Below are 27,951 nucleotides of genomic sequence, written 5' to 3' on the forward strand. Positions count from 1 at the left end.
TGCCTGATACTCGATCTCCACGAGTCGTCATGCTGATTATTACTACGGGATATGTTTCCAAAGAATACAATTCCCTGAAGCTTAATGTCTCCCAAGACAGGAGGAAAAGTTAGGATCTGGGGCAGATTCTAACTTTGAATTCACCCAAGAAGCTGAGCGGGTGTAGAGAAAGGAGAACCTTTCTCTGTTGGTGGGAATATATTTTGGTGCAGCCATTATGGAAAACACACTATGGAGATTCTTCAAAAATCTAAAAACAGACTTATCATATGATCCAGCAATCCCAGTCCTGGGCATATATCTGGAGAAAACTTATTCAAAAAGACACATGCACCCAATGTTCATAGCAGCACTATTTACAATAGCCAAGACATGGAAACAGCCTAAATGTCCATCGACAGATGACTGGATAAAGAAGTTGTGGCATATTTATACAATGGAATACTACTCAGCCATAAAAAATAATAAAATAATGCCATTTGCAGCAACATGGATGAACCTGGGGATCACTTAGTCTTTCTAAGTGAAGTAAGCCAGGAAAAGAAAGAAAAATACCATATGACATCACTTATTTGTGGAATCTAAGAAAAAAAGCACACAAATGAACTTATTTACAAAACAGAAACAGACTCACAGACATAGGAAACAAACTTATAGTTACCAGTGGGGAAAGGGGGTAGGAAGGGATAAATTAGGAGTTTGAGATTTGCAGATACTAACTGCTATATATAATAAATACATACATACATATATATATATAAACAAGTTTTTTCTGTATAGCACAGGGAGCTATTGAATATCTGTAGTAACCTATAATAAAAAAGAATATGGAAACAAATATATGTACATACATGCATGACTAAAACGTAATGCTGTACACCAGAAATTGATATAACATTGTAAACTGACTATACTTCAGTTTTAAAAAAGAATAAATCATGTGTAGAACTGGGGGGCAAGGTGATACTCGGCAGAGGTGGGGAACAGCAGAGGCAGAGGAGTCTCCCAACAGTTAGGTAAATCCCCATTCTTCACATATTTCAGTCCTGAAATCAAGAGACTACAAGATCTGCCTTAATCCTTTACAACTCTCATGGCTCAAACCTGGTAGGACTTTTCAGACCAATTACAGCCACCAACATGTGAGCACAGCTGTGGGCCTCTCCATGATGGCTTGTGTCTGCACAGAGGGAGGCAAACGCTGAATGCTTTTTCTGTCTAAACGTCTGTCTTTTCAGAAAGAAATTGAGGTGTTTTGATTAAAACTCACTCTGGGGCAGTTTTGTTTTGTTTTTTTAAAAAAGGGAAAATATATGTTTTCTTTGCAGTTTTACTATCTTATTTTCCTTTAAAGAGGCTGGTACAATGTTGTAAAATAAGGGTCTTAATCTGGTTTCTACTGCCACTTGCTGGGCAAAGCAGGAACTACAGCCAGCTTCCTGCAGCCTTACCCAGAGGATGCTTGCAAGCCAGGGGAGGAGGAGAGGGAAAGGCAAGGTCTCTGTCAACTACCGTGCTTGGGAAGGGGATGTAGGCAAAGCCAGCAGCTAAGGCATAATAAAGGAGGTGACAGGATATGCATACAAGTCCCTACACAGATTTACTGACACAGAAAGGGCTCTGATCTTTAAGAAGATGAATGTCAAATGATCTCAAAATGTCATCATCATACTTGAGGATGATAAGATAGTCCTCAAAAGCAATAAAAGATGAACAATAAAAGTCTAATTTCTGCTGTACACATTCATCGTAGAGCAGCTGTACTGAGTAGCATTTAAGAGCCAGAGTTCTGGAGCCAGCCTGCCTGGGTTCAAACCCAAACTGTATTAGTGGTACAGTCCCAGGCAAGCCACATAACCTGGGCATCAGGTTTCCCATGGGTGACGTGGAGATGACCATAATGCCAACCCCACAGAGCCGCTGTTGGGGACAGATGAGGGGATACATAAAAAGCACTTTGGACAGAGCCTGGGCCTTGTTGGCACGCAGGGATGTGACGGCTATCGGCGGTCAGGACATGAGGCAGATGGATATCATGGGAAATGTCCCACAGGGGTGCTTCAAACTGTGCCTGAGTCCTAGCTCTGCACCCGATCGGGAAGCACCTTTAGGGAAGTCGCTGCACCCCTTTGAACCAGCTCCCTCAGCTGAGGGACAAGAATAATAACCATCCTACCAGCTCCCTGGGCTCATCTATATGTGGGTACACGCCTTGTTCAACACGAAGCATCACCTACGCGTGCAAGGTGCTACCCGCCGATACAGCATGCTGTCCTTACAGTTAGAATGGTTGGAGTTACAAACGCCCAGCAGACTTTCCAGAAAATGTTTGGCTGGAATCCAATCATCATCTCTATGTCTTCACAGAATCTTTGCAAGCCTGCCAAGAGACAAACGGAGAGTGAGCATGAGGTACGGAGGCGGGGGGGTGGGGGGGGACGGCACAAGAGCCCCTCAATCGAGTGCCACCGGATAGGGATGGCCCCCACCTGCTGTCAACACGACCCCTATCATGCAAGAACCCATCAGACAAATGACTCACTGCCGGGAAGATGAAGGCAAACAGAATATTTAAGTAGATATTAAATACTCTCTGCAGTGAGGGCCAATGTGAGATGACACCCCACAGTGACATCTAAAACGCTCAGTTCCAGGCTAGCCGGGGTAACTCAACACTGCCCCCGGCCTGGCGTATTCACCCGTGCAGCTGTTTTTGAAGGTGGGCTCATGGGTTTAGCATCGGGCAACACTAATGAAGATCATGACCAATAAACACAGTGTATCGAGAAAAAGCCTTGGGATTCAGAGGGAGACGCACTGCACGTTGTGTTTTGTCCCCTCGCCCTCCCAAGGCTACTCTTCCATGAGTCAGTTCATCTCTGCTCCATGTAAGTGACAAGGGCAGGGAAAAACCAAGGAGAATTCCAAGTGGTCACCATCATACTTACTGTTCCAGACTCAGAAAACAGATTTCAGTGCCCAGAAACTGACCCAGCGTCTCCCCACTTTCCTAGGAGCACATAGGGCATATTGTAAATACTTAATTAACACCTGTTGATATGCTCACAGGGAGTTACCTGTGTGAGTTATTAATGGACTGAAGCCTCTTGTTCCTAATGTTTGCTGAACCCCAGCAAATGGAGCTGGGGGACTTACACCCTGAATGAGAGGTGGACAGTGACAATTCAGCCAAGAACGTATGTGAAAATGGAGCTCAGGGATGGAGATCAGAGAGGAACAAAATTAAGCTTATTTGTGGGGCAGTGGGGGGACTATTGGTGCATTTTGTTTTGTTTTCTTTTGTACAAAAAAAAAAAAAAAACCACACACACCCTTTGAGAGTTCAGCACACAGGATGGGCAACAAGAACTGAAGAATGACATATTCCATCCCATAAAATCATCGCCTGGTGTGACTCTAACTTCCCTCTCAAGGATATGGAGAAAGACACTATGGGATGTGAAACAAGTAAGTGATCAAAGTGGAAGAAAACAGATCAAGACAATTTAGCACACTGTGATTTGGGGGAAATGCACAGTGCAGAACCAAGCAGAGAACGGGCAGGAGGTCTCCGTGGTGGCAATTCAACCGCATCATCCCCCCAGCCAGAAAGTCCCAGGAAAATGCACTGGCTCCCAGCGAAATGCACATCACTTTTTCTAAGTGACTCTATCAGGTAAAAGTCTGCAAGGGATTGCTCCTACACCAAACAGGAGGAGTTCCACTTTTCTAGCTACCTCGAACCCGGATACTGGCCTTTGAGGAGTGCTGACTTGAGAACTTGAACCAGCTCTTTCAATCTAAAGATAAAACTTGAAAACTGTACCCACCGTATTTTAAATGTTTGAGTGGCAACCTCGAGAATCTAGACTCTAGAGATGATCAGTGCCGAGGAGAAAACATGCGTCTCTGCAGTTCACCTGCTTATTTTCCAAATTCAGCAGCCAGGACGGGAGGGTATCTGCCAGGTTCATTTCATTCTTCACAGGTTCATGTTCAACTGCCTTAAACTGATCTTGCATTTGTTTGGGGCCTCTTCATCACTATAAAGAATGCACTGTCCTCTGGTGGGGGGAGGGTCTAGCTCAGTGGTAGAGTGTGTGTCTAGCATGCATGAGGTCCTGGGTTCAATCCCTAGTACCTCCATTAAAAATAAATAAATACATATAAATATATCTAACTACCTCCCCCTCAAAAGAATTTGAAAAAATAAAATTAAAAAAAAAAAAGAATGCACTGTCCTCTAGGGCATAAATTCTATTTGTCCAGGCATTTCCTTTCCCCTGTAACAATTCTGCTAGCTTATATCAAATATTTTTTCTAAGATCCACTTCTTAGAGTTCCATCCAGGTCCAAATCAGAGGTTCACACCCACATCCAACTCTACCGAAGTCCAGTTCAGACTGAGCTCAGCAGAGAGTGAACCCGGTTCTGGAAGCACCTGGCCCAGCAGAGTCCTCTAAACTGCCTCTAGAGTCCAGGCAGTTTTCCGGGTGGTCCCCCAAGGAAGAACAGCAGAGCCCAGGGACTAAAGCATGCAGGGTTTACTTTTCCCTTCAGAACCAAAAAAATCTACCACTAGATTTATACAGGGGCTGGGGGGAGCTATTTAACTTCTGGAATCAGAAATGTTAAAAGGTTTCTGTTTTAATGATGCTTGTAAACCATACTGAACAGCCCTGTTTTATTGGAAAGAACTGTGCAAATGTGCCTTTGATGGCAACTAGCAGCGAGGATACAGACAGCGGAGGAGGTCAACGAGACGGCCACCTGTACTTGGGCCAGTGCTGCAGTGAAGTGCTTTCCTGACTTTGCCAACAGACCATCTGGCGACTTCAGCTTATATGTGGACCCACAAGGGCTTGTGTTTCCAAAGGAGGGCTCCCGAGGCCTCTCCACGGCCAAGCCTTTGGTATCTGGGCAGAAAGTGATGATTCACTGTGGCAGATTGGCCGGGTTTCTGCCTCTCTCTGCTCAGGTCAGAAAGCCCTTTGAAGCCTCGCCCTAAATGCGACAGCAGACCTTCAATCACAGCATCACTGCAGGCTCTGGGCTGTCACATCAGCCCGAAGTGTGGCAGTTTGGCCTCTCATCCCAGCAGGACAGCTGGCATGCCTGCCCATTCCTCTGGCCAGAACCTAAACTCCCCTGCATTGGGGATGTAAGCTCCAGCTGAGACAAGTTCCCCTTCCACCAACACCCAGCAATGACTCCACTATCTTCCTGTTTCTGGGGGACCCAATTTTCACATGAGAGGTTCCTTTTTTTGGATTATTTTGATTCCCTATCACCCTCAATTTTAATGCATTTTTCAGGAAAGCAAGAAGCTATGGAACCCCTGATGGGCAGGAGGCTAATAGTTACATTAAAAGCAAGATGTTCATATCAAGAATATCCTGCATCCAGGTGACGTCCTGCCTCTCCCTTTACCATCCCGTTCTGGTTTTCAGGTACAGAGGGACAGTCTGAGTTGGCAGTTTCCACCTCCCTGGTATTTGCTATGGAGGCCTTATCTATATTAAGCGTGGTTCTGAGACTTCCAGGCACAGAGGAGTCAGCAGTGCCTTGAATCCAACCGGGCTGCTTGTGCACAAGAGGCCCAGGGCATCACCGTGTGAGACCCCACCCCAAGCACAAACACCTCCACACGAAGGACAAAGACGGCACCTGCTGACTGGCCACTCCTGCGCTTCTTGGTAATGGCCCCACTGATTATGGGATGCAGGTTGCTACGGTGATGGTAGGACGGGCTAAATTGTAAAGGAACCGGAAGTTTCTTCCTGGGAAAATCTGGGGTTGAGATTTTGCATCACAGGCTCCCATGATGCTAGCAAAGTCTCCTAAGGATGTGTGAGGCCGGTGTGCTCTTTTCTCGCTGTAGTATCCGTGGACCAGCCATGAAACTACTCCTCACCTCAAGCTACACAAAAGCTGCAGTTACCAAGACAGGGAAATACTTTCACACCTGCACTCCCTGCCTTCCACTCCCTGATCTGACCATCATCCACAGGCATTCGCTGTTCGCTTGCCAGAACACACTCAAAGGCACGTCCTGGTCCTAGCAGTTTCTGATGCAAAGACTCGCGAGTTTCACCATCAGCCACCTTTTGTTTCTCTGTTAAATCTAGATCCCAGTGGTCCTGAGGCAAGCTTGGAAATGACGGTGTCACTCTCTTGTGATTCCTAAACAGCTGCAGTGAGGAGCTTGCCTCGTCTTATTAAATATGGAAAACCTGCATGCTGTGGACGCTTTACTAAGTTCTGCTTCAGCGTCCAGCATGGTGGTCCCCTTACCGTACACGTAGGAGATCCCCACGAGCTCAAAAATGGCGATGATGACCAGGGCGTAGGAGGCTGCGTACGTGTCCACGAGCTGAAACATGTAAATTCCACCCTGGCAGGAAAGAGGGAAAGCGGCATCAGCAGGCCTGGATCCAGGCTCTGCCCCACTTCTAAGGGCCCATCCTCCCACCCTAAGGCGGGTCCGGTGCAGACAGGAGTCCAAGGACCTCCCCGCCCCTCAACAGCAGTAATCTATAGCTGGCCAAGTATGTGAGCTGGAGGCCCAGTCGTGTCAGCAAAGCGGACCCTCAAGAGACTCTAAGCTAATTAACAGAACAAGCACAGAAAAGTGATCTAACATCTCACTCTTAAAAGGCAAAGGTCACCATCTGAGATGTGTATTTGAAAGTAGCCAGAGTGCTCCATTTTTGCTTCAAGCAATAGACAACCATTTCTACCCACCTACCTGCATGTCACATGACCTTTAGGGTGTCGCTGGGCATCCCTTACGCACCCCTGCATCTTCACCTCACTCTTTAAGTCTCTTGACAATAGATGAGGCTTACAGACCATCTCCTTGCAATCCATCATTTTACAGATGAAGAAACTATGGCCCACAGTAGTGACTTGCTCAAGGTCACAGAGACAGCCAAAGCAAAAAATAAATATATACATATATATATATATATATCTCAAGTGAGCTAACACACAACTTACCAGACACTCAGGACTAGCAGGAACTCAAGTAGCTATAGATCTTGTATGTTACAGGTAGTTAAGTAGGAATCTCTTAATTTGGTCAGCAAATTTGGATTTTCATGAATCCCATTTCCTTAAAGTAGGACACACCTGCCTTGTTGGCTCAAGAAGGCTACATCTCAATTATGAAGATGCTGGAAGCATCATTAGTAGCCAAGGTGACATATTTCCCTCTGTGGTCAGAATCCCTAAGGAACTGGCACCTTCTACGTGGAAATGGCAGTGATTTGGCTGTTGTGATGAGATCTGAGTGAAGGGTAAAAGGATGGAAGGCCATCAGCTCCCCGCCCACCTGCGCCCCTCCCAAGCCTGTGCCCAGCAGGCAGCTTACCTGAGTGATCATCGGGAAGCCCATGATGAAGAAACAGACGCAGCAGCCCAGAGTAAAGACAGGCTTGTGTGTGCGCAGGTACTTGGGGAACTCGTCCGAGATGGAGGTCACTATGGTCTCGATGGTGGCAAACTGGAACGGTTCCAGGAAAGGGACAGCTCAGACACACCACTCAGCCCCCAAGGCTCCAAAGAGCCCTCTGTGTTCCCCACCAGGCAAAGCAGTATTTGTATGAGGACTGGTTTTAGGGATGCATTCCCTCAACGAGTCTCAAAGACCTTGCTGGAGTTCAACCCACAAAGCCTGTGGGGGGAATCCAAGCAGAATGTGAGCCTCAGAACTGTGTTTCCAGCCCTCTGAGACTGCACACCTACCCCCCCATCAGGACACTTCAGGATTCACTTTGTATTCATGAGATGTAAATTCCTCTCCTCTCGTTTACATCGCATTTGATCTTTTACTTGAGGAAGAACCCTCTTTGCACCCAACTACCAGACTCTGAGTGCCTGTCAGCATGATTTGTAGTAGCCTCAGCCCCACAGCAGTTTCCCTAAAACAGACTTCATATTATTCTCCCTTATCCAGCCCCATAGAATGTACTTTGGCAAAATGACACCAAAGCAGGAAGGGCACAGGCTAAAACTTGCACAGAGAACAGAGGGAGGGAGAGAGGATGGCTCTTTTGCACCTTCTCCTGAGTAGTCCACAAATGCAAGGTTATCCTGCACCCTGGACAGGTACGTCACCATCCCTACATTGCTTGGGGAAACACTCAAGTTCCACTAAGCCCACCTCCTGCTATAGGCTGCATGCAGGACTCAGGAGAGGGGTCTTCAGAAAGAGCCTGGGGCAGGGAATGAAGAGAGAGAAGGAACTCACCATAGTGTCAAGTCCAAGAGTAAGGAGCATCAGGAAAAAGATGATGGCCCAGAATGGAGAGAGGGGCAGCCTGGTTAAGGCTTCCGGGTAAACCACAAATGCAATGCCTGGCCCTGGAAGGAACAAGACAGACGACTGCAGACAGGCTCAGCTCCAGGCCCCCTCTTCCTGGAAGCCCACAGGGCCCTCTCTCCACGGAAGTCCTGAGTTGTTAACTATCACATGCTGCTCCTGCTGTTTGTTATGTTTTTATTCCTGTCCATCCATTTCCCCAATTAGACCTCAATCTCCTTGTAAAGAAGGACCAGGGAATTAGGTCCACACCTCAGGGAACTCATAGGAGAGGCTCAAAAACAGTGCCAGATCAGAGACGTGGGGTCACCTTGACTAGACTCCAAGGCCAGGCTATGTCCCATGCAAATAACACAAAAACCTTCATCTTTGTAATGATGAGTTGGTGGAGAATGTAATAATTACCCTCTAGAACAGTGGGTGATTTTGCCCCTCCCTGGGCACACATGGCAATGTCTGGAGACATTTTTGATTCTCATAGCTGGGATGTCATGGGGATGATGACTGGTGTCCAGTGTGTAGAGGCCAGGGATGCTGCTAAACATCTCTCAATGCACGGGACAGTCCCCATGACAAAGAATTATTTGACTCAAATGTTGACAGTGCTGAGGTTGAGAAACCCTCTTATAAAGGGTAAACGTGCCCAGAACTGACATCATTTCCCCTTTGCTACCTGTCTTCCTTCTTCCAGAAGAAACCATTTACATAAAATATGAATTGACTGGACTAATGCTTTTTAAAATCTTTACCTAAGACTTGGTAAAGATGGGGCAACATCAGTCCACAGGTAATTAGGTGGGGGAGATGGAAGCATTAATGTAAGGGTTAAGAGCTTTGGGCTCCAATGGTCAGACAGATCTGGGTCCAAATTCACATTCCATGACTTAACAGCTGCGCAACCCTAGACAAGTTGTTTAATTCCTATAAACCTCAATCTTGTCCATCTGTAAAATGGGAAAGACAACAGTTCCTTCCAAGGGGGGCTACAAGGAACAAAGGAGGAAATGCAGGTAAAGCACTGAGACCAGTGCTTCACACTCATCAGCACTTACAGAATATTAGCTTTTCTTAGGAGAGGACAATGCATTTGGAAATGGGCAGCTCTGACTCCGATTTCCCCAAGAAGACCAAGTGTGGTCTTGGTGAAGGACGTCTGAGCTTCAGTTTTCCCTGCTAACCTAAAGCCGTGCCAGCCCTTCCTATCTGCCTCGCAGCCTCACTGAGAAGACGGCTAAAGAAAAACCGAGCAGTTGTGAATTTCCTTGTAAATAGAAAACTAGATGTTAAGGGGCAGAGACCAGGGAACGCCAGGGTAATCCACAGCCAGGGCACGTCCGGAAGCCGGAAACTGCAGCACCTGGAGGTTTTATAACTCAAGCATAACAACGCTTTTTTAAACTGGAATTTATCAGGTTGTTAGTTCCTAATGTTGCCGAGGGCCTTGGGTATTTAAAACACAAAGCCTGGAATGCCTAAGATCTCCCACCCGCCACCCCAACTCATGCATTTACTGAGCAGACGGTAGAACCAGCCTCTGAAGGTTCTCTTTGTGAATCATAAAAGTCTGTGTTAAACTGCAGTTCGAAACAGGTGCACCGAGGAGGCCAGCCCAGTGCCCCAAACACCGAGGAAGCTGGTTCAGTTCAGGCCCATAAAGCGGACAAGGTCTTGAAACGGCCCCTGCTCGAGGACCTCGGCCGATTGCTTTAACAGGATTCAGCCGTTTGGGCTTTACTGCTTTTTCAGGGCAGGGAACGATTTCAAAACACTTGGCTTCCCTCCACTTCAGCCGCCACACTACAGTACGCAGGTAAAGGCATCGCTGACAGCAAACTCCGTTTATCAGAAATGGCTGGGGAGTGGAGTTTTAGAATACATTTTTGCCAACATTTTGCAGAGTTTGGATTTGTCTTTCTTTCTCAAAAGAAGGAGTGTCTGAGCCGCAGCGGAGTTTTCCCCAGGCGAGGCCCGCGCGTGTGTGACGGAGGCCCAGTCCCGCCCCTTCCCTCTCCTGCCAGGAGGCGGTACAGCCCCGCGGCTGGCGCGCATGCTCCACGCACCGTGGCTCGGAGAGCGGGCTCTGCCTCTTACTAGCTGTGGGACCTTAGCTAAGACCTACCTCTCCGGCCAGACCTCAGTTTTCTTATCTGGAGAATGGAGATGACAGCAGTACCTGCTACCCTCCTGGAGTTTGTGAGCATTAAGTGTGTGGATACACGTAAAGGGCTCAGAACGGTGCCTGGGCCTGGCGAGAACTCAGTAAGCATGGAGCGTTATTACTCTTCCCGTGAGCGGGTCCCTGAAGGGCTCAGCATGCCAGCAACTTGGACAGGACCCCCAGAGCCCTATGGTGACAGCCTCCTTGGTCGTAGAGAGCCACCAAAAAAACAACCAGGGGCTCCGGTCCGTGGATGGATCCATCATGACCCACAGTGCATGGGGAGTGGCCACTGTGCTGGGAAACCTACCGCACACAGAGGTGTTCTCAGAGGACACAACGCCGGAACCCCTGAAGCCTTTGGCAGGATTGGCGTCCAGGTGACAGAGATGGCGGGATGGTCAGTCCGGTGTGAGAGCGTTCATCTCGATCAGCCAGGTCTCTGAACTATGAGAGGCCGAGGCAGTGCTTCCTAGTGGCCTGGCTACCTGGGAGCCAGCTACCACCCAGACCCAGAGCTCTGAACACAATATGCACGTTGGTGACCCTCTACTGTTTTTCTGTTGGGGGATGAGCATATTGGTAGAGCTCTGGGTTGGATTCTGACCGTCAGTTACTGCTCCACAGGTAGCGATGAAGGTGGCTGGGAAATGATTCTAAAAGGCTGACAACCTGGAAAGCGGCTTTTCTGAGTAGACGCCTGAGAAGGCCACGCCCCCTTCCCTGTGCCCCTTGTAAAAGCAGAGCTTGGTCTCATCACCAATCTCCCCCTCACCCCAAAAGCTCTGATATGACCGAGATTTAGGGTAATAACTTTGACAGTAATGCCTCCCTTACAAAGGGTCATGTTAGGTCATTAAAGAGAACCTGCTTTTGACTAAAGACCAAAAAGCATAGTTACTAATGTTGGGTCAGCAAAAACGGACTGAATGTCTACGTGCCAATGTCACCCAGCGAGGAGGGACTGGGGCTGCCACCTAATGCAGACCTGCCCTGTATTCTGCAGAGCCTCCTTTTTACCAGGGGAAATCCAACAAGCCTGCAAATCCTGTAAGATCGTAGGTGAATTCAGATGAGCAGGGTTAGAAGGGAGAAGACCTCATGGGCCACTGCCCCTCCCCTGTGGGGCATGAGGCTCACTGTCCCTGTGCTGGTGACGATGAGACACTACCAAGTACAGGTGACCCTTGAACAGCATGGGTTTGAACTGTGCAGCTCCACTCACACGTGGATTTGTTTCAACAGTAAACACAACAGCACTACAGGATCCGGGATCCGAGGAGCCCATGAACGCAGAAGGACCGCAGGGTGGCAGGAACTGTGTCTACAAAGGGCTGACTATAAATTACAACGTGGATTAGTGATGGCGTGGAGGGTCGGCGACCCAGCCCCCCCCCCTTTCCGAGGGTCAACAGCATTAACACAACACATTAGAACCCGCGGGAAGCCCTCTTCTCCCTATTAAAATCCAAGCAAGTGAAAAAAATCTGAAAAGGGGAAGTTTCCGAGGGAAACACGGGCCGTTCATCTGATGCTTTTTATGTAAAGAGAAAACAAAATTCGCTTTGGGTTTTGGCCCAGGGGCCCCCAAATCCCCTTCCTGGAGCAGGAAAGCACTCAGAAGAGTTAACTAATGTGGCCACGTCTCTGGCAACTCGGCCACCGGTTGACAAAAATAGCAACACACCTCACATCTTCCAGAAAGTGGGGCAGAACCTACCTGCTCCGGCTGCTCTGCTGGGAGAAAATGAAGACAGCTCAGCAGGCAGGGCCAGGGGGCAGCTGCGGGGGTGGGGGAGGGGTGCCCTGAAGACAAGCCTGTGCTTCTCTCTCTCTTGCCCCCTACCTGCTCCCCAGGAGTTTTAAATTTTTCAACCTGGGAAGGGCAATTGCTCAGCTTTCGGACCTGGAATTCAGTGTATGGCTGCAGAACTAAAATCCCTGGGGGTTCCACACCCTCTCCAGGAAGAGATTGTTATGCCCCCGGAATAGGCTGGCTGTTTAACTCTTTGAGCCCAGCAGTGCATCATCAGCGTCGATGAGGCAGTAATTAATTATCCCTAGGGAGCCAGAGGAGAGCCAGCAGCCCACCAAGAAGGTGACATTTCTAAGGCTTAGTTCTCCCTCATGCTGGCATCTGAGCCATTATCTGAGATTTGCAGTGAGCTCTTTGAAGAAAGTTAAGTGCATGAAGAAGCCACTCACGGGTCCACACTCTGGATGGTCTAGAGCCCACAGTCCTGTCCCCACAACCCCAGCACAGTCCCAACACCGAGGCATCCCATAAATGCCTGAGTAGAGAATGACCCTACTGACTGTCAATAGCCACAGTGAAACCCCTTAATCACCAAAACCCACTAAACACCCAAATCCTTTGTAGAATAAGGCTGGGTGGAAATTAAAAGTTTAAAGCAAAGTATTAAATCCACTCTATGAAATACTGTGCTAGAAATATAGATTAAGTAGGATTAAAAAAAATGAAAGCTCTCTGTACACACCAAAGGGAACATACAAATGTTAGCCAGGAATATGGGGACCACGTGGGCAGAGAGTACACATTTACTGTACATCCGTCCCACCACCACCATCCAAACTTTCCACCCGCTGGGAAAAAATATTGCAGGTCTGCATCACTAACTAAGCAGAAAGCCCTGAGAGCACATCTGACCTAACAATCAGGACAGTGCTTCTTCAGGAAAAGGCTGCTGTTATTAAGCGCTGTTGCTCGGTCCCTATGGAGCCCTCTGCAAGGAATGCTGCCCCGCGGCGAGCTGTGCCCACGTCCTCTGCAGGAGCGCTGCTTTGCCTAGAGAATCCTCTACCGTGCCTCACAGGTGGAGACTTACTTAGGCTGGAGCTGAGTTGAGAGAGGACAGGAGAAGGAACGAGAGGAGAGGGAAGGAGGAAAGGGGTCTTTATAGCCACTCCTCTGGGTAAGGACCGGCCAGCTCTCACCCTGCATGAGCATCAGACTCAAGCTGTTCTGAGTCCCTCCACTAAGGGGAACCTAGGCTGTCACACCCTCCGGCCTGTTCCAGGAGGCCGACTTCCTAGCAGAGCACAAATGAGGAGCTCAGGAGGTGAGCGGAAGCTGTCCCGCCAGGGCGGAGTGATAACCGCACTGTACCTTGGTCCGCCACGTTCTCGATGTTAACCTTGCGTTCATTGGCCATGAAGCCGATCACTGAGAAGATGACGAAGCCGGCAAAGATGCTCGTGGCACTGTTGGTGCAGGTTACGATTAGAGTGTCCCTGGGAGGAAGAGACAGATTTGTCACTAGGTGTGCTTTGTGAGTGGGAGGGACGGAGAGGGGCACATGGATGTGTGCCCGTGTGTCTGCGTGCACGTGTGTGTGCCATGCCAATTGCTAAACATGTATCCACTTGTAGGCTGGTCTTGTTTGCTCTTATTCACAAGGAAAGGAACAACCAGTCCTGACCACAGGCTCCCTTGAGCTGATTGTATAAACACCGGAAGACTCAAAAAGCTCTCCCTCCCCTAACTGCGCTGTTCCCGGGCCTCTGACAAGGCACTGGCTTCCCCTGCTGTAGAACCAGGTCTTCCCTCATGGCAGTGGAAGAGCTCTGCCCATCAGAGCAGAAATGGAGGGAATGGGGCCTTTTGGTAAGTCCAGGAGAGGAACCATGTATGACAGAAGAGAAGGCAGGGGACCATGAAATGCCGCCAAGCATGAGGACAGCCTGGGGTTGGGGCAAGGGTGGAGGGATGGGGAGAGAGCCCAGCGCCTCCATCCCAGCGCCCTCTGCTGGCGACACGGCTGCAGTTCTCAGCCTGCCCTGTCCATCCTAGACCCCGAAGAGGCACAGCCAGATGGAGCCGCGGGGCCCACTTCTAATCCTGGCTCTCCTACATGCTAGAGGCATGACCTTGACTGAGTCACTTTCTTTCCACTCCGATTTTAAATGGTGGCAGTGGCCCCACCTCCCTCACTGGTTGTAAGGACCAGGTGAGGCATGCACTGTGCAGAACAAGTGCTCAGGACACGACCCACTTTGTCTGGCCCCTTAGTTTCCTGGTGGGGAAACAGAGGCCCAGGGGAAGGTAATGGGCTGATTAATGGTGGGTCCTGATTTGAATCTAGACTTCCCACCCCGCAGCCTCATATTCTGTCTGCCGCACCACACAGCCTCACTTCTGACAAAGCTCAGAGCAGTGCTTTCCCTTTGACGGTGCTCAGACTGGTTCTCACGGGTAATAAATTAACAAGCAGCTCTAACCAAAGACGTTCAGACACCTCAGTCTGGCATTCCAGCTGCTACAGGCCGAAATGTGTGCCCCCAAAATGTACAGGATGTAGCCCTAACCCCCAGTTTCTCAAAATGTGGCTGTATTTGGAAACAGGGTCTTTAAGCAAGTAATTAAGTTGAGAGGAAGTTGTTAGAGTGGGCGCTAATCCAATATAATCGATGCCCTTGTAAGAAGAGGAGATTAGGATGCACGGCGGAAGACCATGTGCGGACACAGGGGGAGACGGACAGCTACAAGCCGAGGAGAGAGGCCTCAGAAGAAATCAACCCTGTCGACACCTTGACCTTGGGCTTCCAGCCTCCAGAACTGTGAGGAAGTTAACTTCCGTGGTTCAGGTCGCTCACTCGGCGGCACAGTGTTACGGCAGCCTCTCGCAAACTAACACGAAGGCTCCCCAGGCCGGCCTCAGCCGGTCCTCAGGCCCCAGCTCCTTCCAGCCCCGTGAGCGCACCCCTGCTCTGGCCCCATCGGCCTGCCCCCCACCCCTCCTTCCCTCTCACCTCCACTCAGTCCCACCTCTAGCTGTTTCATCAACCTGAACACAGTCCCTCCTCCCCTGCCCCATTGAAATTTGGCCCAGTAGAGAGGCCACTTCTGTGAGGCCCTCCCAGCCATCCCAGGCCACAGCTTAACTATATTCTCTACCTCTTGGTTCACAGAATATCTCACACATGATTAAAAAGAAGAATGGCAACTGCTGTTTGTCAAGCACCTACTATGTGCAAAATATTGCCATGAGAGTTTTGCATATATCATCTCTTACCCTTCAACAAAATATTATAATCTGCAGTTTATAGATGAGAAAACAGAGGTTCAGAGAAGTGAAATACCTTGGAAAATGGTGAAATCATAATTCAAATTCATGTCTGTCTGTCTCCAAGGTTCTGTCTTTCTTTCTTTTTTTAATCAGCTCCTCAGGAGAATGAACCTCATTTTCTTATTGCTTGCAGCAGATGTATTGAACTTCCAGATGCCCCCTCCTCCAGGAGCTGTCCAGGCTGTCTCTGGTCTATGGGGTTCCAGAGCCTCCTACCATCACACTATCCAAATGTCACCCCAAGGATCAGAATGACCTGAGGGTCCTGTCTGGATGTGTAGATTCCTGGGCCCACCCCACCTCCTGATGTTCTGTTTCATAGATCTGTAGAGGGGGACTTAACGTTTGCAAAACTTTGGGTATAACTGACAAAACTGTAATATATTTTAACATATTTAAAGTCTACAACATGATAATGTGACACACATATGCATTGGAACAGGAGTCCCACCATCAAATCAATTAACACAGCCATCATCAAGGTGCTCTTTCCACTGTACCATACTGCCTTTCTTATAGAAGTCATTAGAAAAGTGTTTGTTGAGTGACCAAATGACCAAACTTCATCAGTGACCACCCTACAACTGAATCCATGGACTAGATACCTCACAAATGACTATCCCGGGACACAGCCAGCTGCACAGCACCTCCGGAGAGACTCAATTCCACCGCATGTGTCAGAGTCAGGATGCAAGTTGGGGTCCAGACCACCTGAAGCCAGCCGCTAGGCCTTGGCAGGGGATTTCCCCTGTGCCAGAGGCTGCTCTCTGGTTCTGCATCAAGTGAAATGTGAGGATGTGGCCTCAGGCATCTGATAACCCAGTCCATTGTTCTGTCCCTGGGCCCTGATCCCACTCCCCAGCCACCTCCAGGACTTGACATGCCTCCACGTACCTGTAGCAGTTGTTGTGGAATTTGTTGTAAGAAGAGAGAGTGATCAGGCCTCCCCAGGCAGCAGATAAAGAGAAGAAAATCTGAGTGGCAGCATCTTTCCATACCTGGGATGCAAAAGAAGGGAAGATTCAAGGTCACTGAAGGAGGCTGGCCCGGAGGAGGGGAAGTCTCCCGTGCCCAAAGCCACACCATTTCCCGGGGGGGTGGGGGGAGGCACTCAGGACAAGATGACTTTGGCGCCAACATAAATGAGAAACATACATCATTTATCTAGAAGCCATAAAGGCAGCAGACACCTGGGAGGCTCTAACTCCATTCTGATCAAAGGGGACGAGCTCAACAAGCAACACATTTCCGGCTCGCATGTCCTACCATGTAGAACTACACAGAAGAGAAGAGCCCTTTCTTTAGCTGGGAACACTCTCAAAAAACCAATTTGCAACAGCAAAAATATTCACAGGTACACAATAAAAACCTTTTGAAATGAACACTCCTACTGATTACAACAATTTACTGGAAATCTGAAATTCTGTAGCCCCTAATTTAAGTAAAGCAAGCTCTGTGCCACAGCACTGTGGATTTTATAGTGCCACCTCCTTCTTGAACATGGCTGACAACACCTCTTGGTGCTCTTTGGTGATTTCTCTTAATTATCCTCATAAAACTTCAGAAGGCTACTAAAGACTTTGAGCTAGAGATTTACAGGATTTGATGATGGACCTCTTATAAGTTTTATAAATTAAATCTAGTTTTTAAATTATGCTTTAAATATGCAAAGAGAAAGTTTAAGTGTGTGCTGGCAAAGTCTGTGTCCACCCCAACCTCCATTCTCCCACACTTCTTAAAAACAGAGCTGTGGTTTTATTTAAAGGCAACCTTATGTCCAGACAAATGACCACCTCCCAGCATCAAGGGGAGGGGCAGATGAGAGGGGATGGTCACATGACTTAGTTTCTGGCCAATGATGGGAAAATCAAGTTTTATGTGGAACTTCTGGGTTTTCTCCTCTTTCAAAGAGGGAGGATGCCTATCTCTGTCCCTTCCCCTCACTCTTTGATGCTACGTGGAATGCTGATATGATGGCTGGAGCTCTGGCAGCCTTATGGTAGCTGTTCACTGAGGAAGGTGGGGTAGAAAGACAGGAGCCTGGGACACTATGGAGCCATTCAACCAGTGCTTGACAATCTGCCATTGGGCTGCTTTAGTGCCTACAAGTGAAATGAGCTTTTATCTTGTTTATGCTGCCATTATCTGAAGGTTTTCCATTCTGTGCCGTCAAACTCAATCCTAGCTATGTGTTCTTAACATACTCTGGTAAAGCAGATTTTTTTTTTAAGGTGAGAAAATTCATTTCTTTATATATATGGAAGTATAATTGATTTATAAGAAAACTCACTTCTTATTAAATAATCATCCCCTCATTTGGAGTTTTTTTGGGTTGGGAATTTTAGAGTCAAATAGGCCTGTGCGGAATATGCAAAGAGAAAAGATAAGTGCGTGCTGGCTCTGCGTGGGTGTATCAGAAGTGTTCAAATGTTGAGGCCCCTTAAATTACAATGGCTTGTGCTTTGCCTGTGTGCTGCTATTTTCTAACCAGCAAAACTCCATTTCCAATGCACTATAATTAGCAACAAGCAGCTCGAGGTGGCCAAAGCTATTAAGGGAATTTCATTCTTCATTTTCAGCCTCCACTGCAACCCCAGATATAGGACAACTATTCCAGGAATCTAAAACCCCCCAGCTGCCCACTTTTCATTAAAGACTTCCTGAGAGCCTAACATTCCAAGATGATCAGGACCTGGTAAAGGCAAATAGTGAGATACCCCGTGGGAGGGGGTCTGACCCCTTCTGCTAAACAGCGCCCCAGAGCAGGACCCATCCCTGTGTGCCGGTCCCCCACGGGTGTATCAGAAGTGAAATCAGAAGCCCACCGTGGCATCCGTGAGCTTCTCCCACTCAGGTGTGATGAAGTACCAGATCCCAGCGCCAGCTCCGGGCAGGGTGACTCCCCGGACGAGGAGGATCACCAGCACTACGTACGGGAACGTGGCCGTGAAGTACACCACCTGGAAAACCACCGACAGGGGGCAGGAATGAGCAGACCCACACGATGGACACAAGTGTCTCATGGTGAGGACATCAAGGTAGTTTCCTCCAATCTCTGTCAGGACCGGGGATACAGGGAGGGCACTGGGATCAAAGGTGAGTCAGGGAGAGCCAGAAATAAAGTCCCGAGGGGGACACGCAAGGCTGTGGGGTGAGTCAGCCTGCAGAGTGTAAGTGGACAACTCCCCAAGGACCGAAGGAGAAAGGCTCCGTGCCTCCTTCCTCCTTGATTCCTGGCCCGTTCTCTGTCTGAGGCCCCAGATTCCACCATTAGAGTTTCATTCTTTTAGCTTAAGATTTCCAACCTTGTTTATACACACATCCTAAGTCAGGCAGCCTAGTGACATGAAAGAACCATGGCCTTAGAATTACATACATTTACGTTTAAATGAAATCGTACCTTTGGCACTGAGTAGCTGTAAGACCTTGGAGAAACTCTCTGAATCTCAGTTTCTGCAGCTGGAAACTGGGGATAATAGCACCTTTCTTAAAGAAAAATAATTGTGAGGATTAAAAGGGCCCCAAGCACAGTACCTGATTTGTAATAGATGGTCATTAAGTGCAGTTAAATTCAACAAGCATGTATCGAGGACCTTCTATGGACTGGGCACTCTGCCAGGCATTAGATACAAAGAGATGAAGGTTCTCATGACCTCGGAGACCCAGAGACAATGTCTGAATAATGGGCTAAGCAGTTCTTTCCACACAGGACACTGTGAAGTCCAGGGGAGGGCATTGGATTCATCCCAGGAGTTTCCGAAAAGATGCACAGAGATGATGCATAAGCTGGATCTTACAGGCCAAGTGCAACTTAAAGGAGATGAGCAGAGTCAGGAAGGTGAGGGAAGAAGGGGGACAAGGCAGGGGCAGGGGGCCCCCAAACTCACTAGGAGCACAGCGTACAGTTGAGGCTAACAGGGAGGGGGCACTGGAGACAAGGGAGGGGCCCACGTTGTGGAGGCCCTGAGTCCCAGCCAAAGGATGCTCCTGGGTTCTGGACAGGAGGAAAGGACCACAGCCAAGAAACATTTGGGAAACAACATCAGCAGAACTCGGGGGCTGTGGTTAGATGGAGATGAGTGGGAGGCACTTTCCTTCCTGACCAGTCAAATCAAACCTCAAGATGAAGGAAGGGCTTGGGACCAGGATTCAGCAGACAAGAGAAGAGCAGACCATGAGAGCTCGGGCTCTGCAGTCCCAGGCGCCCAAGTTCAAATCCCGGGTCCATCGCTTACAAGCTGGGCCACCTTGAAAAGTGACTTAACCTCACTGCGTCTCAGTGTCCACACCCGCCAAGTGGCAGTAACAATGGCATATACCCCTCAGGGGGCTACTGGAGGAGCACAGTGGGACAATCTATACCAAGTGGGACTGGGAAGTCCCCCTTCAGTCTTGCCCACAACTCATCAGTCCTAAATTTAAAAACCCAGATAACCCTCAGCTCACAGGCCACTCCCATTCCAGCCCAGGAACCGCTCTCTGGTCCACGGAGCAGGCAGGGGCAGGCAGAGACAGCCGGTGAGTGCTGTCGGTTCAGAGCCCCTCCACTCCTGCCCGCAGTCTTCCATCCTGGGGCACTGGGAACACCGGCCCCCGGGAGGGAGACACAGCCCCTGCCACATACTTAGCTGCACAGACTCCAGGACCTGGAAGGGGGTCCAGTCTGGCAGCAGCTGGCAGGCACTGGGATTTTCAGGGGATGAGAACTGATCCCAGGATGTACACAGCTGGGGGAAACTTAGGGGTGAGATTAAGATATAACTCTCAGGGTCAAATAAATACACATACATGCATACATATGTACACAGATTTTTAGAGCATCTCATATGTGCCAGGCACAGTTCGAAGCATTTGAAGTTTATAGGTAAAGAAGATAAAGACCTCTGCCCTTGAATACCTGACATTCTAGTTAGGGACACAGACAACCAGTAGCCACCATAATATTATTTGTAGCATTCTGGAAAGTGATGAGTGCACTGGGAAAAGGAGAACACAGGGAGGGTTAAGGGGGGGTGAGACATGATGGGGAGGATGCGAGGAACATGGCCATATTCAAATGGGTGGACAGGAAAGACCTCGTGGAGAAGTTGGCCAGGACTTGAAGGAAGTGAGAGTGAGCCAACTGGATACCTGGGAGAATATTCCAGAAAGAGGAGACCACAGAACTAAAGGCCCTAAGAAGGGAGTGTGCCTAGATTCTAGGAAAGCAAGGTGGCCAGGGTGGCTGGGCAGGCAGCACCCACGGGAGAGGAAGTCAGAGGGGTGGGGGCGGGGTGCAGATATGGGAGCCTCGTGGAGCCTTGGGCGGGGAGGGGATGGGAGCTCCCACAGGGATCTGGGCAGAGGAGTGACCCCATCTAACACTTTAACCACCAAGAGGTTGCTAGGTTGAGAGGATACCGCAGGGGCAGGAGTCCGGAGGTCACGGCCGCAACCCAGGCAAGGGACAGTGATGGCTCCATCTGGGGTGTTTCGGGGAGCTGGGAGAAATGGTCAGACACTGGATCTACTGTACAGGAAGAGCCAACAGAACTCCCTGACCGATTTAATGTGGGAGAAAGAGAGAGAGAACAGAGTCAAGGGTGTCCCTAAAGCTTCCGGCCTCAGCAGCTGATGGGTGGAGTTGCCATCAGCAGAAATGGGACAGGCTGCAGGTCAGGAAAAGATGACTTCTTTCTTCCTCCAAACACAATTACTTGTCAAGGTCAAACTCTTCCTTCTACTGACCAGGGATGGGCTGGTCTCCTTTCTCTGCACTGCTACCTACCACCACTGACCAGGGGACCTCCTCCTTGCCCCACAGGATAGCGATCTCCCCCCTCCTCCACCCCTGACCCTTGCCCTGAATTACAGGGTGCCTGCTCCCTCCTACCCCCCCCAAACCTGCTTCTCTCCTTCCCCTTAAGTGAGACCCGTCCCTGCACAGACATTACGAGACCCAAAGGCATTGGACATCTCAGGAGAAAATCACCCACCGCGGGATGACCCGGGCTGTCCTCCCAGCTGGCGGACAGGGCCAGGGAGAGGAACGCTACATGGGCCAGGCAGGGCCCTGACCGGTCTGACCTCCCCACCCCACCAAGACAGTAAGGGCAGGGAGACAATGAAGAAATATCCTTTTCACCTCCTGACACGTGGGGCTGGCGGGAGGTGAGGCTGGAAGCAAGGGAGAGAAGATGATCTCGATCACAGGGCTGGCAGGAAGAAGACCCCAAGACTGGCCCCTGTCTAACTGGCTTAGACGCTGTCCCCATCTGACTGTGGGAGACCGTTCAGACCTGACCATTTCTGGAGCCCCCTCTATGGACCAGCTCTTTGTAATCCCATTTTGCAGAGGAGGAAACTGAGATTCAGGTTACGCATCTCATTTAAGGTCTCCTGGCTGGAGCCAAGATCTCACCTTGAAGCTTTCTAACTCCAAAGCTTCTTTCCTTACCTGTAATGCCACTCTTTGGGCCACTGTGATCAGAAATGTGTGAGATGGCCCAGGAGGAGGGTGAGACAAGTGAACACCCATGATGCACGATTTAAGGAGGCGCTCGCTCTCAGGGGTCAACCCTGCACTTGCAGGAACTGAGAGTGAGCACCACCTTAAATTGCACACCCCAGGCACTTGCTTGCCCCACCAGGTCCAACCCCTGGTGTGTGGAATGATGCATTCACTCTGTCATGGTGACTGCTGTGAAATGAAAGGGCACACAGTTTCCTTTCTAAATCCTGGGGATGCCTCCAATGTGAGTCAGGTGTACACGGAGGTTTTATCACAGATCTGATATGTCTTGGGGCTTCAGAATGCACCTGTTTTGGGATGTACTGTCAGAGGAATTAAACTTGAACAGTAATGAATTACACTTGGCAGAACTGACAAAGACTAGTTGATCTGAGCCTGCTGGCCTGACACCTGGCAGCATCGTCCTCACAACGGGAGCCCGAAACAGGTGGTAAGGCCGGTCCGCCCACCTCCCCCAGCCTGCACTAGCTAATTAGGCTAGCTCTGTGCTGTTGCCAGAACTCTCAGGCAGAGCAGCCCCCGAGGTCAGAGGGGCTGCATTTGACCTTCGGGCTGCCCGCTGGCCACCCCAGCCTCTGGAATTCTAGCTGCTCAAAGGGAGACTGAGATCTCACAGGAAGCAGCTGGCCACTCCCGTCTCCCAGGGCCCTGAGCAAGAGGAACTGAGCTGATCTTGCTGCCAGAGAAGGACCTCTCTGTTGCTTTGAAATGACAGTCTCCGTGGAACTTCAATCACAAAGACGCCTGTTGTGAGGAGCTTCAGCCGTACCTCCAAACAAAGCTCCCTGATTAGTGTCTGCACAACCCGGGACAGGACAATAAACTGGGGTGCATTATTTCTGGTGGCCTTCCTCATTTAAAAAAAATTAATCATTGATTCCTTGTTGGAAACCTTTCTCAATGAAGCAGAAAGATAAGTTAGCAGACCTCAAAGAAAAGCTTAACTTGCTCAGGGCTACACAAAGAAGCTCCATTCCAGAGAGCCCATAAAATCTAGCACCAAGGGTTAAATTCTAAAGCAGTGCCAAGAACCAATTCTAACGCCATCCCCCCAAATTCACAGACTAAGAAAGCGAAGAGGGATCTTAGAAAATATTTATTTTAACCTTTGAATTCATAGGTGCGGAATATGAGGCCCAGGTGCATCCTGGGACTTGCCCAGCCGGCAATGACAGCTGAGGACAGTAGGTGGGGTAGGAGGTCCTGATTCACAGAAGGGGGAGTTTTTATTCCCCACAAGATGCAAATGAGGACTCCAGAATTCTGCATTTCCATCTATTCCTAACAGCCCCTCCTCGTGAGAGGATGTCATGCAGTAGAGAGAGTCTAGGCTTTAAAGGGAGACAGACCTGGATTCAATCCCACAGCTGCCACTTAAAATCTGTGTAACTTCAGGCAGTTGACTCTACCTTGATGTGCCTCAGTTTCTCTAGCTATAAAACAGGATGAAATGCACTTTCCCAGCAGGCTGTTGGGCAAATTGAAGGCACTAATGCAGGCAAAGCAGTCAGCCCAGTGCCTGGCCCATGGGAGGTTCCACAAAGTTCCCTTTCTCTTCCCATTTCCCCACCAGAACCACCGCTTTCACTGAGATGTCAGCATGGCACCACCCCCACTTAATACATCAGTCAGTCATTATCACAAAAAGGAAATGAGCTAATGTTAATTCAGAACTGACAAGATGCGAGGGATCGCATATGCATTCTGCCATTTCGTCTTATGACAGACCTGCAGGGTAGCTACCGTTATCCTTTTTTTCACAGATGAGGACACCGAGGTTCCAATGGTTAAACAACTTGTCAGAGTAACACCACGGGAAAGTGATGAAGATGGCATTTGAACTCAGATGGGTCTGACTCAAGCCACCAGGCCATGCTTCCTCATGGCACCAATGGGGCTGCTGTTCTCCCCTCCTCACCTCTCACCTCTTCTCCTGCCAGTCATACATTCTAGCCTATCCCACTTTGATTATGGCTGACCTTGTCCTGTCTCCATCTCAAGCTATAAGTGATGGTCCTGCCAGTTCGAGTTTGGCTGAGCAAATACTTGGTCACTCTTGCTAAGTAATTGCCTGGCTGGTCCTTTACTCCCACTCCAAGCTGAGTTCTAAGTCATGGAAGATGAAGAAGGTCCAGGAAATCTCAAGACTCATGGGTGTTACTGTAAGGGTCACATTAACATTTCCCTAGAAAAACAACCCATCCAGTCTCATAACACTCATTCAGAGCCAGTGGGGTCCGCAGGGGTCACGCAACCCTGGCTCCCATTTTACAGAGGGGGAGACTGATGTCAGAGAGGAAAAGGGCCCCCAGCTCCCCCAGCAAGTGTTTGGCAGAACAATGTTAGAGCTGGAGGGTCCTAGACATCACCCAGTCCAACTGCCTTCACTTTTAGAAACAAGAAAACCGAGGGCTCTTGAAATAGTTAAGATAAAAAAAGTCTGCTTTCCATTTACAGGCAAAAAATAAATAAAGAAAAGAAAAGAAAAGAAAAGAAAAGAAAAGAAAAGAAAAGAAAAGAAATAAATAAAATAAAATAAAATAAAATAAAACTAAGAGCAAATTGGAAGCTCAGCCAAGTTTCACGGCCCACGTGGAGATGTCCCTACTTAGAAAACATCACTGGCAGGCCTGGGGGCTAGAACCCAGTCTCCTCACCCCCTGTCTGGCTCTCTTCTCCGCACCTGCTGTGATTTAAGTGTGTCACCTGGCTCAGGTGACCCTGACCAACCTGCTAGAATCCACCATGCAAGTCCCTGTGGGTCCAGACTACTTGGAGGGCCCCTGAAAGAGTCGTTATCAAAAGCCCTTGCGAGCACGTTACGTGCTCGGGGAGGAGAAAGACTGCTCTCTGGGGCTGATGGCTGCCGGGTCTGGGTGCCTGGTGGGGGCGGGAGGCAGGCCGGGGAGGTGAGACAGACCCTCGCCCCCTTAAGGCCTGATCCTTCCGGTTGTTTGTACCTGTGACCACAGGTAAGTCCTGGCCTGGGCAACTGACCCGAGTCAAACTCCACAACCTGTGGTCTCAGAGTCCACCATCCCATTCTCATTCCTTGAGCCTTCAAGACATTTTACTTTTTATTCTGAAACGTGCAAATGACTCTTAGGATGATTAAATACTATTGGTTACCATCCAAGTGATTGGTCCACTGTTTAATGGGGGTTTTCTAAAGCAGCAGGAAGTCGAGGGAACACACCGTGACCCTCACCACAAGGTGCAGTGTGTCCTGAGGCCTCCTTGCCTTCCACGCCTCGGAACTGAGCTCAGGGCGGGAGTTTCACCATCTCCGAAGGGCCAGCCAAGCCACTGCCCAGCAAGAGGGGCCGAGCATCTGCTCGACCCAAAGCCCACTGGAGGACTATCACCCTTTAGTGCTGGAGGGCATGGAGGGTGGAGAGGGTTGGGCTCGGAGTTCGAAAAAGGGCTGGAAAGGCAGAAAACAGGGTAGCTGGGAGTAAGAAGAAGGAATCCACATCCGAATTTTGATCTGTTCCCAGCTTCTTGGGAGGAGCGATGACTGAGCTGGCAGCCAGACCAAGAAGCAAAAAGCCAGCAGCACCAGTTCTAGAGCTAGGAGAGAGACTGAATCGTATCAGGGAGCCCCGCCTGCTGAACGAAGGGGCCCCGACTGGAAAGGAAGGAAACTCACCTCAGGGCCCCCACCATCCATCAGAAGCCCTGAGAACATCTCCCATTTAATCCTTAAAACCACCTGGGAAAAGTGTTATTATCCCATTTTACAGACAGGAGTGCAGTCCCTTGCCCAAGGCTCCACAGCTCCTCAGGGCCCGAATCAGAATCACACCCACATCTCCGGACTCTCTCTCCAGTGCTCTTTGGCTGCCCCACGATACAACCAGCCCTGGCTGTCCCAGAGCTTTCTCTCAGGTAAAAACAAGTTCTTACTTTTCCTGAAGTCTTGATTCCTTTCGCCAGGGATGCGTACACAATCACCCAAGCCAGGAAGAGGCAGAAGGCTAGTGGCCACCTGATCTCTCCAGGATATTCAATCCCTGCAGAAATCTTCAGCACGAAGTACCTAAGAGTTGAAAGAGGGCAGGGTGGTCAGGAGGAGGAGGAGGAGCTAACAGCCTGCAGGCTTTATCTTCCAGCAGAGCCAGGAACCTTGAACAAAACCCCAGCATCCTCCACCCTCCCCATCAGGGAGCTGATCAGATCAGGTTGTGAGGGATTTGCTGATCTGGGCTCCTGCCCACCCCTGTTTGCAGTGAGACCAACTGAATTTCCCTTGCTTTTAATTATGTGCTGGGAGACCACTTGTGGCCTTGGGCAGGCTCTGACCCAGACTGCCAGCTCCACAGCCACCTGGAGCTGCCCCAGGAGCCAGGCAAGAAACCCAACAGTGTCGGGGGTCCTGGTGCAGCCCCCACAATGGGCATCACGAGATTGATGTCTTTATACACCACTAACAGAAACTCTCAACTGTCCAGGGCGATTTGTGTGTGTTTTCTGTATTGTTCTACTCTTTTATGAGAATGTATTCCAATCGTATTTGTACAGCTTTAAATTTAAAACAGCAGTACAATTGGTAAATGGCTAAAAACGCTGATGTGCATTCTAGTTCAAGTTGTGATGCGCGTGTTCCAGGGCTGAGGTTGGTTAAAATGTAAAAGAGGGGCTGGCTGAGCCTTACTCAAGGGGTTATATTCTAAAGCAGACCACCCGCTGCAGACAGGGGCTGGCATTCATCTGGAGTTGGCCCCGGTGTGTGTGCTGCAGTCCCGGCCTGCCTGGCGACCCCCACATCCCTGGCCAGGGAGGGGCGGGCAGGCAGCCTCATTCCTGGGGACAGGAGGCAGCTGCAGGGACTGTGAGTCAGGACAACAGACTGGACAATCTGTCAACTGTGCAACAATCAAGTCACGCAGCCTGGATGAAAGGATGTCTTTGTGTGACTGGAACCAAGGGCCAGCCAGAATCCAGACTCTGCAGGACTGCAGAAGTGATGGCCAAGTGTCCTGACCTGCTGAGGGAGGCGAAGGAGGCAGCACCCCTCCTGGTCTAGCTGGCAACGTGCCCTCCGGCCAGCTAGCGAGCAGCTGTGAGAGGCCATTTTGCAGCGCACAAGAACAGAGGTGGCCCCACTCTGTAGGAACAGAGCCCCTTTCAGTCTGAACCTCAGGGGCACCCTGGGCTCAAGAGGTGAGCAGAAGTGACCAGGGGTGGAACTGGCCTGGGATCCCAAATCTTAGGGACCATCATTCCCAAGCAATGGAGAGCCTCCACCCATGTCCCCACCCCACCACGGGCAAACCGTCTGGTCCCCAATTCCACGGCACCTCGGCCACGTCAACTACTCGGTGATCCAGTGAGAGACCTCAGACGGGCCCCAAGACGCTCCTGATAACACCCCCTCTTGGAAAGTGAGATTGGTCCCAGAGGGTTAGTAAAGCCACCAAAGGCAGACTTGCCAGTCGCTTTACAGTCCACCTGACACGTGGATTCCATGCTCAGATTTCCTCCACCAGCAGGTCAGACTCCTTTCTCAGTGCTCAGGGCGAATGGAGGCCCACCCTCACTGTTCCTATGTCTTCTTCAAAGGGGATCATCTCGTCATTCAGCCTAACTCCCCCTTTTGTTCTACAGCAAACAACCGTGTACCCTCTGAGTCCATGGAGGGGAGAAAATTTGGAAGAGGAGCTAACGGCACTTGGGAGAACTAGTGGGGAGAGTAGTAACACTGCCTGTTATCTCAGTGAAGGCCACAAATGAAGGGTGTATGGATAAATGCATTTTATTTGACCCCAGTGTTTCATCTGAATTAGTTTGCTAACATTTAAAGTGGGAGAGACACCCCAAAATTCATACCTATTTCCAACTTTTCTTATAAAATGGAAGCTCTGGTAGCACC

General features: G+C 49.6%; 1 protein-coding gene across 1 annotated transcript in view; it reads right to left on the minus strand.

Annotated features, from left to right (window-relative positions):
• Nucleotides 1-27,951, minus strand: part of SLC6A5 (solute carrier family 6 member 5) — an 88,011-nt gene that overhangs the window by 9,792 nt on the left and 50,268 nt on the right. The window contains exons 8-15 of the mRNA XM_032488862.1: nt 25,986-26,118; nt 18,394-18,528; nt 16,463-16,566; nt 13,609-13,733; nt 8,252-8,364; nt 7,373-7,504; nt 6,295-6,394; nt 2,280-2,380 (exon numbers count right to left, since the gene is read on the minus strand). Coding sequence (XP_032344753.1) covers nt 2,280-2,380; nt 6,295-6,394; nt 7,373-7,504; nt 8,252-8,364; nt 13,609-13,733; nt 16,463-16,566; nt 18,394-18,528; nt 25,986-26,118 — 943 coding nt within the window. The remainder of the gene's footprint in view (nt 1-2,279; nt 2,381-6,294; nt 6,395-7,372; nt 7,505-8,251; nt 8,365-13,608; nt 13,734-16,462; nt 16,567-18,393; nt 18,529-25,985; nt 26,119-27,951) is intronic.

This window comes from Camelus ferus, chromosome 10 (assembly GCF_009834535.1).
Source record: "Camelus ferus isolate YT-003-E chromosome 10, BCGSAC_Cfer_1.0, whole genome shotgun sequence".
Classification (NCBI taxonomy): domain Eukaryota; kingdom Metazoa; phylum Chordata; class Mammalia; order Artiodactyla; family Camelidae; genus Camelus; species Camelus ferus.